This window comes from Triticum urartu, chromosome 5A (assembly GCF_056163025.1).
Source record: "Triticum urartu cultivar PI428250 chromosome 5A, HENAU_Tu73, whole genome shotgun sequence".
NCBI lineage: Eukaryota > Viridiplantae > Streptophyta > Magnoliopsida > Poales > Poaceae > Triticum > Triticum urartu.
Window position 1 is genome coordinate 557446370 of NC_141877.1, and position 15442 is coordinate 557461811.

General features: G+C 43.7%; 1 protein-coding gene across 1 annotated transcript; it reads right to left on the bottom strand.

Moving 5' to 3' along the window:
- Positions 1-9146: 9146 nt before the first annotated feature.
- On the bottom strand, positions 9147-15058 carry LOC147972841 (uncharacterized). Its single transcript, XM_087521718.1, has 2 exons — positions 13550-15058; positions 9147-9562 (listed from the first exon to the last, which is right to left on the bottom strand). The coding sequence occupies exons 1-2, from the start codon at positions 14355-14357 to the stop codon at positions 9498-9500; spliced, it is 873 nt and encodes a 290-aa protein (XP_087377844.1). The 5' UTR covers positions 14358-15058; the 3' UTR covers positions 9147-9497.
- Positions 15059-15442: the final 384 nt, after the last annotated feature.

Genomic DNA, 15442 nt, shown 5'->3' on the forward strand with positions numbered 1-15442 from the left:
GAATTACATAAACCAAAAGGCATACGTCTATAAGCAAAAGTACCAAAAGGGCAAGTAAAAGTAGTCTTTGATTGATCCTTGGCTGATACAGGTATTTGAGAGAAACCAAAATAACCATCTAGAAAGCAAAAATGAGTATGTTTGGATAATATTTCTAGCATTTGATCGATAAAAGGTAAGGGGTAATGATCCTTTTTAGTGGCCTTATTTAATTTGCGGAAATCAATTACCATCCTATAACCTGTAATAATTCTTTGAGGAATCAATTCATATTTATCATTAGGAACGACAGTAATACCTCCCTTCTTAAGGACACAATGGACATGACTTACCCACTGACTATCAGCAATGGGATAGATTATACCTGCCTCAAGGACCTTTAGTATTTCCATTCTTACCAGTTCTTTCATTTTAGGATTCAGCTGTCGTTGATGATCACGAACTTGTTTAGCATCATCTTCCAAATTTATTTTATGTTGACATAGAGTGGGACTAATGACCTTAAGATCATCAAGAGTATACCCAATAGCAGCACGGTGCTTCTTTAGAGTTTTCAATAATCTCTCTTCATCATGCTCTCAAAGGTTAGCACTAATAATAATAGGATATATCTTTTTCTCATCAAGGTAAGCATATTTAAGAGTATCAGGCAACGGTTTAAGCTCAAACACGGGATCACCCTTGGGTGGAGGAGGGTCCCCTAGGATTTCAACAGGCAAATTGTGTTTCAGAATAGGTTCCTGTTTAAAGAATACTTCATCTATTTCCCTTCTTTCATTCATAAACATATCATTTTCATGGTCTAGCAAATATTGTTTTAAAGGATCACTAGGAGGTACGGCAATAGAAACAAGACCAATAATTTCATCCTTACTAGGTAGTTCTTCTTCACAATGTTGTCTACTAAATTTAGAGAAATTAAATTCATGAGACATATCATCTAAACCGATAGTAACAACATCCCTTTTGCAATCTATGGTAGCATTAACAGTGTTTAAGAAGGGTCTACCAAATATAATGGGACAAAAGCTATCTTGTGGGGAAACAAGAACAAGAAAATCAGCAGGATATTTAGTTTTCCCACACAATAATTCAACATCTCTAACAATTCCCATTGGTGAAATAGTATCTCTATTGGCAAGTTTAATTATGACATCAATATCTTCTAACTCAACAGGTGCAATATCATGCATAATTTCTCTATATAGGCTAATAGGTATTGCACTAGCACTGGCACCCATATCACATAAACCATGATAACAATGATCTTCTATTTTAACAGAAATAACAGGCATGCCTACCACAGGTCTAGGTTTATCTTTAGCACAAGGTTTAGCAATTCTAGCAGTTTCATCACAAAAATAAATAACATGCCCATCAATATTATCAGCCAAGAGATCTTTAACAGTAGCAATATCAGGTTCAACTTTAATTTGCTCAGAAGGTGTATAAGTTTTAATATTGCTTCTATGAACCACAGTTGAAGCTTTAGCATGATCCTTTATCCTAAAAGGAAAAGGTGGTTTCTCAACATAAGAAGTAGGAACAATTGGATCATTATAAGTGACAATCTTTTCTTCAACTTTAATAGGTGCAGCTACTTTTACTTCTATGGGAGGATGATATTTAAACCACTTCTCCTTACGGAGATCAACATAAGTAGCAAAAGATTCACAGAAAGAAGCTACTATCTCAGAGTCAAGTCCATATTTAGTGCTAAATTTACGGAAAACATCGGTATCCATAAAAGATTTAACACAATCAAACCTAGGTGTCATACTTGACTCCTTACCTTTGTCGAGGTCCCAATCTTCAGAGTTGCGTTTAATTCTTTCCAATAAATTCCATTTGAATTCAATAGTCTTCATCATAAAAAAGTCAGCACAAGAAGTATCAAGCATGGTGCGATTGCTATCAGAAAGCCGAGCATAAAAATTTTGAATAATCATTTCTCTTGAGAGCTCATGATTGGGGCATGAATATAACATTGATTTAAGCCTCCCCCAAGCTTGAGCGATGCTTTCTCCTTCGCGAGGCCAAAAATTATATATATAATTGCGATCACGATGAACAAGATGCATAGGATAAAACTTCTGATGAAATTCCAATTTCAATCGTTTTCCATGACCCCATATCATCACATAGCCTATACCATGTCGATGCATCTCCCTTCAAAGATAAAGGGAAGACCTTCTTCTTAACAACATCTCCGGGTACACCTGCAAGCTTAAATAATCCACAAACTTCATCCACATATATTAGATGCTCATCAGGATGCTTTGTTCCTTCTCCTACAAAAGGATTAGCTAGCAGTTTTTCTATCATACCCGAAGGAATTTCAAAGCAAACATTTTCATTTTCATTTTCATTTTCAGTAGGTTGAGGAACAACTCTTTGCTCTACTGGTCGGGGTGAAGATACCCCGAACAACCCCCTCAAAGGATTACTTTCCATAGTAACAAGTGACAGTAAATTTTAGCACACTATATAAATTTCTCCTTACCAAATTCCACCTACCAAAGGCGCTTCACTCCCCGGCAACGGCGCCAGAAAAGAGTCTTGATGACCCACAAGTATAGGGGATCTATCGTAGTCCTTTCGATAAGTAAGAGTGTCGAACCCAACGAGGAGCGGAAGGAAATGATAAGCAGTTCCCAGCAAGGTATTCTCTGCAAGTACTGAAATAAGTGGTAACTGATAGTTTTGTGATAGGATAATTTGTAACGAGCAACAAGTAACAAAAGTAAATAAAGTGCAGCAAGGTGGCACAATCCTTTTTGTAGCAAAGGACAAGCCTGGACAAACTCTTATATAGAGAAAAGTGCTCCCGAGGACACATGGGAATATCATCAAGCTAGTTTTCATCACGTTCATATGATTCGCGTTCGGAACTTTGATAATTTGGTATGTGGGTGGACCGGTGCTTGGGTACTGTCCTTTCTTGGACAAGCATCCTACTTATGATTAACCTCTATTGTAAGCATCCGCAACTACAACAAAAGTATAAGGTAAACCTAACTGAGGGAGTCCGGAAGGTCGCCTTGAGGCGCCTCCAGGACTGTCTCCCCTCGATCCGGTGCCTCTTGAGACAACACCTCGGCGTCGTCGGCAGGATAAGGGGAGGTGGCGGTCGGGACTGGATCGCTATCCATGTCCGATAAGCCCAAGGAGCCGTCCGATGATACATCGTTATTGGCTCGTGGTGGCCTGCATAATTGCGTTCGGTGTTAGGGAAAGCAGTGCGACAAAGGAATCCTAATGAGTTACTCTGGTATCCGAATACTTACGATCTCCCCAGGGGCTTGACCCTGGGCAACCACTCGTCTTCGCGTTCGTCGGTGGTGGAGGAACCTTCCGTAAGGAGAGTCCTTCCCTTCTAGGACCCTCCGGCCTCCCCGGTTGGGGCGGCCTTCCTTTTCCTGTCTCCCCCAGTCGGTGGGGGAGCATCTTCTTCTTCTTCTTCCTTGTCTTCGGGGGAAGAGTGCGCCGTGGAGTCATCGGACGGTGAGTCCGACGACGCCTGGCGTCGGGAACTCTTTCAGGTTCCCTTGGCCTTCTTGGTCTTATCCGGCACCTTATAAGGGGCCGAAGTCAGCATCTTCGCCAGAAGAGCGTCTGCGGGGCCTTCGGACAAAGGAGCCGGACAGTCGATCTGTCCGGCCATCTTCTGCCAGTCCTGTCAAAGGTACGGGAGTTTAGATCCCGCATAGAGTCAATCTATATAAAAATAAGTATCCTGTGAAAGGTAAAGTAGCTTACCCCACTAGCTTGGCGCTTCGCACTGAATCCGCGATCCTCAGTAATAGGGGGGGACCTCGGTACTTTTGAACAGCACCCTCCAGGCGTCTTCATGAGTTGTGTCGAAGAGCCTGTTCAGAGTTCGATGCTGCGCCGGATTGAACTCCCACAAGTTGAACTCCCGTTGTTGGCACGGGAGTATCAGGCGGATGAGCATAACTTGGACTATGTTGACAAGCTTGAGCTTCTTGTCCACCATGTTTTGAATACATGTTTGGAGTCCGGTCAGCTCTTTCAAACTACCCCAGGACAGGCCCTTCTCTTTCCAAGAGGTGAGCCGCATGGGGATGCCAGATCGGAACTCGGGGGCCGCTGCCCATGCAGGGTCGCGCGGCTCAGTGATATAGAACCACCCCGATTGCCACCCCTTTATGGTTTCCACAAAGGAGCCCTCGAGCCATGTTATGTTGGGCATCTTGCCCACCATGGCACCTCCGCACTCCGCCTGGCGGCCGCCCACCACCTTCGGCTTGACATTGAAGGTCTTCAGCCATAATCCGAAGTGGGGCTTGATGCGGAGGAAGGCCTCGCACACGACGATAAACGCCGAGATGTTGAGGATGAAGTTCGGGGCCAGATCGTGGAAATCCAGGCCGTAATAAAACATGAGCCTCTGGACAAAGGGATGGAGAGGAAACCCCAGTCCGCGGAAGAAATGGGTGAGGAATACTACCCTCTCATGGGGCCTGGGGGTGGGGATGAGTTGCCCCTCATCTGGGAGCCGGTGCGCGATGTCGTCAGGCAGGTATCCGGCTCTCCTCAGTTTCTTGATGTCTCCCTCCGTGACGGAGGAGACCATCCACTTGCCTCCCGCTCCGGAAATGATTGGAGAAGGTCGAGGTGGGAAGTGCGGACTTGGGCGCTAGAGCTCGAGTGTGCGAAAACGGATGGGTAAGGGAGGAAGAAGGCGTGGATAGAAAGGTGAATCCTTATCCCTTTATATGGGCGGACGAAACTAAGCGTCCCCACTTGCCTGGTAAAACTCGCTTATCCCCCAAGCGCCGCAATTGATGGCGCGGTTGGGTTACCCACGCCCGTATTGATGAGAATCCCGTAATAAGGGGACACGATCTCTGCTTTGACAAGACGTGTCGAAAAACTGCCTCGCGTTATGTGCGAGGCTGGTTAAAAGAAACGGTTCGAATAATCACCGGGCCATGACGTAACGTCATGCTGTCAAAACAAGCCAGAAAATTAGATCTGCGGAAATATTATTCTCTCTACGGTGGAATGTGGAACTTATTTTGAAGGGTCGGACACTATTGTCGTATTCAAATTCTTCTGTGATGTATTTGGAGAAGGAACCCGCCTTGCAATGTCGAAGACAATACTGCACGCCGGACTCATCGTCATTGAAGCCTGGTTCAGGGGCTACTGAGGGAGTCCTGGATTAGGGGGTCTCTGGATAGCCGGACTATCTCCATTGGCCGGACTATTAGACTATGAAGATACAAGATTGAAGACTTCGTCTCGTCTCCGTATGGGACTCTACTTGGCGTGGAAGGCAAGCTAGGCAGTACGGATATGGATATCTCCTCCTTTATAACAGACCTTGTGTAACCCTAACCCTCTCTGGTGTCTATATAAACCGAAGGGTTTTAGTCCGTAGGACAACAACAACCATAACATACAATCATACCATAGGCTAGCTTCTAGGGTTTAGCCTCTCTGATCTCGTGGTAGATCTACTCTTGTACTACCCATATCATCAATATTAATCAAGCAGGACGTAGGGTTTTACCTCCATCAAGAGGGCCCGAACCTGGGTAAAACATCGTGTCCCCTGCCTCCTGTTACCATCCGGCATAGACGCACAGCTCGGGACCCCCTACCCGAGATCCGCCGGTTTTGACACCGACACTAACCATAGCATGAAACATATGGATCCAAATCAGCCCCTTACGAAGCAACGCATAAACTATGGTTTAAGATTCTGTCACTCTAGCAACCCATCATCTACTTATTACTTCCCAATGCCTTCCTCTAGGCCCAAATAATGGTGAAGTGTCATGTAGTCGACATTCACATAACACCACTAGAGGAGGGACAACATACATCTCATCAAAATATCGAACGAATGCCAAATTCACATGACTACTAATAGAAAGACTTCTCCCATGTCCCGGGGAACAAACGTAACTACTCACAAAGCATATTCATGTTCATAATCAGAGGGGTATTAATATGCATATAGGATCTGAACATATGATATTCCACCAAATAAACCAACTAGCATCAACTACAAGGAGTAATTAACACTACTAGCAACCTACTAGCACCAATCCCGGACTTGAAGACAAGAATTGGATACAAGAGATGAACTAGGGTTTTGAGAGGAGATGGTGCTGATGAAGATGTTGATGGAGATTGCCCTCTCCCGATGAGAGGAGCGTTGGTGATGACGATGGCGATGATTTCCCCCTCCCGGAGGGAAGTTTCCCCGGCAGACCAGCTCTGCCGGAGCCCTAGATTGGTTCCACCAAGGTTCCGCCTCGTGGCGGCGGAGTTTCGCCCGAGAAGATGGCTTATAATTTTTTCCCATCGAAAGACTTCATATAGCAGAAGATGGCCACCGGAGGGCCACCAGGGGGCCCACGAGGTAGGGGGCGCGCCCAGGGGGGTAGGGCGCGCGCCCCACCCTCGTGGGCAGGGTGTGCCCCCCCTGGTGAACTTCTTCCGCTGAGTATTTTTTATATATTCTGAAAACTTCTTCCGTGAAGTTTCAGGACTTTTGGAGCTGTGCAAAATAGGTCTCTAATATTTGCTCCTTTTCCAGCCCAGAATCCCAACTGCCGGCATTCTCCCTCTTTATGTAAACCTTGTAAAATAAGAGAGAATAGGCATAAGTATTGTAACATAATGTGTATTAACAGCCCAGAATGCAATAAATATCGATATAAAAGCATGATGCAAAATGGACGTATCAGTTGTCATTGCGGTTTGATCGATAAAGATCTTCGTAGAATATGTAGGAACCAATATGAGCATCTAGGTTCCGATGTTGGTTATTGATCGCAGATGTGTCTCGGTCATGTCTACAAAGTTCTCGAACCCGTAGGATCCACACGCTTAACGTTCGATGACGATTTGTATTTTGAGTTATGTGTTTTGGTGACCGTTTTGAGTCCCGGATGAGATCATGGACATGACAAGGAGTCTTGAGATGGTCGAGAGGTAAAGATTCATATATTGGATGATAGTATTCGGACACCAGAATGGTTTCGGAGTATTTCGGATATTTATCGGAGTATCGAGGGGTTACCGGAACCCCCCGGGGAAAGTAATGGGCCAACATGGGCCATAGAGGAGAGACAGGGCAGCCCACAAGCAGTGGCACCCCCCCCCCACCCATGGGCAGTCCGAATTGGACAAGGGGAGACGAAGCGGCCCCCTGTCCTTCTCCCTCTCCCTCTCCTTCCCCCTTTCCCCCTCCGAAAGAAGGAAGGGGGGACTAGGACTAGGAGTCCAAGTCGGTTCCCCCCCACTTGGCGCGCCTGTAGGGCCGGCCTCCTCCCCTCTCCTCCTTTATATATGGGGGCAGGGGGCACCCCAAAGCACATCAATTGTTCTCTTAGCCGTGTGCGGTGCCCTCCTCCGGTCATATTATCGTAGTGCTTAGGCGAAGCCCTGCTTGGATCACATCACCATCACCACCGCCACGCCGTCGTGCTGACGAAACTCTCCCTCGACACTTTGCTGGATCAAGAGTTCGAGGGACGTCATCGAGTTGAACGTGTGTAGAACTCGGAGTTGTCATACGTTCGGTGCTTGATTGGTTGGATCGCGAAGACGTTTGACTACATCAACCGCGTTAAGCTAACGCTTCCGCTTTTGGTCTAGAGGGTACGTGGACACACTCCCCCTCTCGTTGCTATGCATCTCCTAGATAGATATTGCGTGATCATAGGATTTTTTTTAAAATTGCATGCTACGTTCCCCAATAGTACCTAGATTGAACTCTTTCATGAAATATTCTTTGAGTAGGCATTAGTTCATTGAGATATATTTTGTGATGAATTACCAAAACCACTGGGATATTGGTTGCACTTTTAGTACCTCTGTGAAGTAATTATTCATGAGCATGGAATAGCTGAGACGGTTGCGCGAAATGCAAAGACGACCAACCACCGATCCTTGACGCTTTCTCTTCTTGGCGGCCTCAAATTTTTGGATGAGATGCAACAATACGAGGTGTAACATCGTCGTTAAAAGCATCTCCTCTATGTCAGAATCATCTGACTCGAATGATGACGATGAACTCCAATCATCCATCTTGATTATTTTGGCTGGTAGAAAAATTAATCATATCGCCCATCGCCTAAAATTAATCATATATATTACTTTTGGCCGGTAGCAAATCCGCGCAACCGAGCTCTCTTCTCCATCGCCAGCCAGGAGCAAATCGACTGCCCCTAATCCCCCATGGCCATAAACCATCGGCGGCTATGAGAACAATTCCGCCGCTCAACTGCGGCCGGAGCATCCTGACCCGTAACAAGGTTCTGCGCAAAGCTCCGCAGCGGATCCATAGCGGCTGTTGTGGCCACACCCGAGCTCCAAAATTGGTGGAGGAGATGCGGCAGAGGGTGAGGATCTTTTTGACGGCGCGGGGTGGTCGGGGTAGCAAGAAACGACAGCAAAAAGTGACAGCGTCGAAACGGTAGGCGCGAGCGGAAATTTCCATTCCCGCCTAGCCATGAGGGAGGTAGAGGAATTGGCAAATTTGGCGGGAGGGGGAGGAATCGAACATATGCGGCAACAGGACCGAAATATGCGGCTCCCAAAGAAAAAAACCGGGATATGACATTTTACGTGTCTTGCGTGGGACGATTTTTTCCCGGTCCATAAAACATCGTTATTATAGTGGGGCGATTTGCGGGATAGGATAGAGATGCTCTAAGCTACTAGGAATGATTGTGTTGCGTCGTCGAGACATAGAGGAAAAGTGTGGAATCCTATTGAAGATGCTCTAGGAATTGAATGACCATCTCCACCCGATGTATGGCCCAGGATCTCTTTTGGATGTCGCTAGGCAACTTTCGAGCTCCAAAATTGGCAGAGGAGATGCGGCGGAGGGTGACAGACCTTTCCTACGGCACAGGGTGGTCGGGGGTAACAAGAAACCACAGCGGAAAGCTGCGGCAGCAGAATGATGGGCGCGAGCGGAAATGTCCCTCCGGCCAAGCCGTGCGGGGGGGGGGGGGGGGGGATCAGACATATGCGTAGAGAGGTCTGAAATATGCAGCTCCAATTTTTTTTCTTCGGGATAGGCCATTTTACAGGTCTTGTGTGAGACGATTTTTTGTTCCCGGTCCCTAGAACAGTGGTTTTTTTGAAAATAAGGGGGTTTCCTTCGATTTCATTAACGAAACCATAAATCTTTGATTACAACCAGAATGCACCCATCACCCACCCGATCTAAACCTGCCAGCATTTGCAACACCCCAATCCTCCCTCTCACAGGAAGGATAAGCAAAAAAACGAAAAAAGGACAATTCAGGACCCTACTGTTATGACAGCCACACTTTCTTAGCATCTAACAACCTCAATGACTCATCCATCTAGAAAGTTCTTCAGACAACATCACTATTGCTTTCACCCCCACATTCATCTTCTTACTTCATCCCCCTTTTCGATCTTCAATTCACCTATCAATCCTTGGAATCCAAGACGCCCAGCTTTGTCGCGCCTGAAAGATATCACTGGCGACTCATTCCAGCAGTCTTGCGCCCTATTGTAGTTCCATTTTTGCGTCCTCCCTCACCTGCAAGTTACTCCAGTCATTAATCCAATGTGTCATCTTAAAAATCACTACACTAGGATCAGCAGGCCAGACATGTTGAAAACAAGCTAGGTTCCTGGTTTTCCATATGCTCCAAATTAAAGCGGCTACCCCTACAAAGATCAATTTCTTCCTTTTAGCCCCAAAGCTCCCCACCCATTCATCTAGACATGTTTCTATGTCATAAAAGTCACATTGAACTCCTGTAATGTAACTAACTACACTCCACAAGTATCTGGCCAGGGGGCATTGTAAGAAGAGATGATTTATAGACTCATTACTCCCACAGAAAAGGCACCATTTCTCACATTTCCCCCTCTATGAAGTAAAACATCTTTGGTTAGAATACTTTTCTTAGTAACTAACCATATAAATGTTTTAATTCTAGGTGGTATTTTGACTTTCCATAGAAATCTTTTTAGGGATTTTTCCCCAACCTGCAGCACAGAATAAAAGGATTTGACACTTAATTCTCCTGATCCCTCCGGAATCCAGGAGAGTTTATCTTCTTATTTAGTTAAAGTAATCTTTTCACACATCTTTAACAGCTCCTGCCACTGAATTGCCCTATCTCCCACCAAAGCTCTTCTGAATTTTAGTAGGGTAAGATTAGAAGGCAGAACATCAGAAACACTAACATGTTGATCTAGAGAGACATTATAAAGATCAGGGAAGGTATCTGAGAGGCATTTGGTTCCAATCCTCTCCATTACCTATCTTGAATTTACAGCAAGTCAAAAATAAGTTTTCGCATTCCATCACACCCTACCAAAAGTGCGAATCCCCTTGCTTTTTTTGAATCTGTCCAAAGATGCATTTCCCTATGTATTTATCCCATAGAATTCTTTGCCATAAGCCTTTTTCATTAAAAAGTTTCCATAACCATTTTGATAATAAGGCAATGTTCATAATTTCCAGGTCTAAAATCCCTAGGCCTCCCAGGTTTTTAGGTCTGCACACTTTTTCCCACGCAACTAGGTGATATTTATGTTTATCCTCTTCCCCGCTCCACAAAAAACTTACCCTGGGTCTATCCATTTTCTTTTTCACTCCCTTTGGTATCTCATAAAAGGAGAGCATGAATAGAATTAAGCTAGTCAAGGAAGAATTAATCAATGTGGTTCTGCCCGTAATATTTAAAAACCTGCCCAACCAGCTCCCCATTCTCTTCTCCATTTTTGAAACAGATGGAGTCCAATCACTTCCTTTCAACCTTTTCTCATCTAGAGGTATTCCTAAATATTTAAAGGGGATATTACCTTTTTACACATCAATATCTCTTCAAACTGTTTGGCCCTATCATCATCCATCCCAACACAAATCACTTCACTTTTATGAAAATTAATTTTCAGCCCCGACATAATCTCAAACAGATTCACAATTATTTTCCAATTTTTTGCTTGATCCAAATCATCTTGAAATAGAACGATAGTGTCATCCGCGTATTGCAGAATAGACACATCATTTTCCTTGTGATTTTTAGCAAGTCCACTAATCAGTTCCTTCTCCATAGCTCGGTCAAACAGGATTGCTAAGATATCTACTGCAATGTCAAAGAGTAAAGGAGACATCGAATCCCCTTGCCTCATCCCTTGATGAGTTTTAAAAAAGGGGACGATTTCACCATCAACTGTAACAGCAACTCCCCCCCCCCAGTAACTGTTTTCATCACCCAATTTATCATTTTGTCTGGAAATTTCTTCATCTTAAGGACCTGAAGAAGAAAAGGCCATTTGACTTTGTCAAATGCCTTTTCAAAATCGATCTTAAAAAGAACCCCAGTTTTTTTATTCTTGTGCATAGAATTCAAAGTTTCATGTAACACCAGCACACCTTCTAGTATATATCTTCCTTTGATAAAAGCGGTTTGAGATGCCCTAATCACCCCTGATATAACAACTATAAGTCTGTTTACCAGGATTTTAGTAAAGATCTTAAAAATCACATTTAACAAACATATAGATCTATATTTCTGTATTCTGTCTGCATCACTCCCTTTCGGGATAAGGGAAATAACCCCAGAATTTAGTCTGTCTAAGTCTAAATTATGATCATAAAATTCCTCAAGCAATACAAATAGACCATCTTTCATCAAATCCTAATAGTGTTAGTAAAATTCAATATTAAAGCCATCTGGGCCAGCAGCCTTGTTCTTTTCCATTTCAGAAATTGCCTTTTTCAGTTCCTCCATTGTAAATCTTTTGCTGAGAAATTCCTGCTCCCCCTCAGTGAGTGTTTCCACCCCCACTAGGGTCTATTTCAAGAGTACTATTCTCAGGTTCACAAAAGAGTTTCTTATAGAAATTAGTAATATATTCTTTCAAATTATTCTATCCCTCAATCACTCCTTCATCTTGGTCTAGCTTAATAATCCTATTTTTCCTTAATCTCCCATTCGCTTTAACATGATAATATCTGGTGTTTAAATCTCCCTCAAGCAATTCACTATCATGGGATCTTTGTAACCATTTGATTTCCTCTTCCTTCAAAATTACTTTCAAATTATCCTGGCAGATCTTTTTGATGCCCCTGTCCATGTCACTCAGAATCTCATTTTCTTCTAGTTTATCTAGTCTATCAATTTCCTCAAGCAGCATCTTTTTCTGCCTTCTCATTTTTGCTTCAAAGTTAATATTCTAACCCTTCAGCACTTTCCTCATTTCCCTCAACTTATTATGTACTTTATCCAGGACATAATTACCAGGGTAATTCTTCCACCATACTCTCTCAACCACCTTATCTAGATCTGCTCTCTGAAACCAACAGTTTTCAAATATGAAGATGTGAGGTTTCACAGGTATTTCCTCAGTTTTGATTATCAATGGGGTATGATCTGATAGCTCTCTAGCTAGGGTCTCAATGTGAACTAGAGGAAATTTATCTTCCCAGGCAGGTGAAGTTAGGACTATATAACAACGCATAAGTAGGGTCCTCATGGTTGTTAGACCAAATATATTTCCTGCCTACCAAAGGCAACTCCATCATCTCACCAAAAGTAATAATGGAGTTAAAAAGCAGACTCCACTTATTATATCCTCCAGGTTTATTTTTGTCACTACTTTTCCTAGTAAGGTTAAAATCTCGTGGAACCAGTAAGGGTTTATTGGATTTCTTAAAAATATGAACCAATATTCAACAAGGAATTTCAGTTTGCCCAAAGGCTGAGCATCCCCATACAGCACCACCAAGTTCCAAATAAAACCATCACTTAGATTATGCACTTTAATTCTGACAGAATATTCACCAAATTCCACCTCTTCTTTAACTAGAGTGGTCTTATTAATCCCTACCAGAATCCCACCTGACCTACCCCTAGAAGATAAATATTCCCAATCAAAATCTTCTTGAGCACTCAGGGTTGACAACTGCAATGAGCTAAATTCATTTTTCATTCTTTCCTGAATGCCCACAAAATCAAGATTGTGTTTGTCAATTTGATCTTTAATAAGATCTTTTTTATCTCCAATGCCTCTACAATTCCAAATCAGGCCTCTCATCTCTAATCAAATTCAAAATGGAAACTAGAGGGCAAAAAATAAAATGCAAGGGAAAAAATCACTGATTTTTCCTTTTTTTTCTTCCTCCTCAACACAGTTTTAACAGGGGTCTTGACTGCAACAGCCTCAAAAGAAGCACTGTTTGTTCTCAGACCCCCTCTAATCCCCCCAGGTACTTCTCCCATTAACATGTCTACTTGTTCATCATCATCATCTTTACTAAGCGACAACAGATCCTGAAGTATGTTGTTAACATCATCAGGTTCCAGTACAAGTTCTTCTTCCTGTGTATCTATTTTTTTCTTTGGAACTTGCTATATAAATCCCTCTTCTAGCTTACTCTAATGAATGAATAAGTTTCAGGTTATGGTCCACCATGTCTAAAGTAACCCCAAATATATTCAAATTAGGTTAGCCACATCAATTAACTCAACATTCTCAAGAAAAGAAACAATAGTTTTTTCAGACACACCTTCAGATAGTGCTAAATTTTTGGCCCTGGCCAAAGTCATAGCTCTATCTAGTATAGGAATATCATCTCTATTCTTCGAAGCAATCCTCCCACTGTATCTCGGAAACCCTTGAGTTTGTTCAGCACCATTTGCATTTTCAATCACCATATCTTTCGAAACCTCTATCCCAAGTTTTGTGCCAATGCTAACTGACTGAGATGGTTCCTCATCATGGTTATCTCCAGCCACTTTTTCTATCTCCTTCTCATCTCTTTTCCCCTCCTCTCCGTTGACTGGTGTAGATCCAATTTCCTCGTTATCCACTTTCCTTTTGTCATTATCTTGATTTTTGTTGTATGCCAGCTTGTCAGTAGCTTCATGTTCTTTGATGACAACCCCTCTATCCTCCAAGGCCATTATCGTTCTGGTGCTGGCACAAACAGTCACCGTCTCTTTTTTCCCAGTCTTTGCTTTCTTTGCATCCCTGCTTTCACCCTCTTCATGTTGGAGATCCATCCATTCTTCATATCCCTGGGAAAGCTCATCTTCATCTCTGGCCCACCCCTCATCTACCACCTCGTGAACTTCAAAGAAAATTCTGTAAACCATGAGGTTAGGAGTTGTCAGCTTAGTCCATCTGGGAATTTTTGTGTGATCAACCACAGCAATCTTCAGCCTAACTAGACCACTCTTATTCACCAAATCCATGTCAATAGCTTGTGTATACCCAATCATGGAACCAACCTCACACAATCCATGGTAATTTTTCATGGTTTTAGGCACTCCTTTAGCTCTGACCCACACCACTGACAGTTTGCCAACAACCATAGCATCATCATTCCAGATTTTTCACATTAATCAAAATGTTACCACCCTTCAAAGGAACCCAGTCATATATGGCAGCTTCATTAATCCTTGCAGCAGATGGGAAATTCACCAAAAACACTCCATCAGATACTTTTTTTGCTTTCCAATCCCATCTCCAAGGATAAGTTTTTGCCAGACTTCTGATAAGATCATCTGAGTCTATCTCTATATCACATCCTTCCCTGAGCCTAACCAAAGCCACAACATCATTTTTGCTACTGCCAGCCAAGTCTTTTGCATGCTCAGCCACAAAAAAGCCTAGCCCTTCTCCTCCAAAACATACCAACACTGCCACCGGCTTTTTCTGATGTAGCCAAGCGTAGAATTCAGCAATATGAGTGTCTTTTGTACAGATGGAACACTTGACTGTTGCCTCACAACCTTTGGAACTGTGACCTTTCTCTCCACATTTATGGCAGATAATTTTTTCAGTTGCGAGTAGCTTGCTTTTTAGGAATTCCAACTGATCCCTGGGTTTCAGTTAGAACTGCCCCAGCTGAATTGGCTTTGGAAGTCTGGGCTTCATTACCTCTCCCTCCCCCGCTGCTCGTCACAGGACTGGTTTTCTGTTGGTATTTGCTAACAGCGGGGGGCAAATTAATCTGAGCTAGCGGTCTATGCTGGAATTGACGCGTGTAATGACCACCCCTTCGTGATTTCAGTTCCCATATCCATCTCTACCAAAGTGATTCTAGAATTGGTTACATGAAAAGTTCCTGAAGGGGGTCGAGGCGAGCTTGATATCCCTGATCGTGCCTGTCGAATTGAGGCTCTCTCCCATAGGCAGCAGTCGGCCTCCAGTTACGTCCTCTCTCTACATCTCTTCCACCTCCACCCCTTCCTTGAGCAAAGCGATCAGCCATCCTTGAGGTTTGGGGCAACAGGTTCCTGCGGCGGCGATGGGGGGTGTACACCACAGGTGGGAAACCCTAGAACGCAGGAAGAGATCGGTTTCAACCCCCAGGGCCAACCCCCGTGGTATATAACCTGCCTCTCCTGTGGCCTTAAGATTTTCCAACTTTTTTGGCCTACTTTTCTCCCACTCA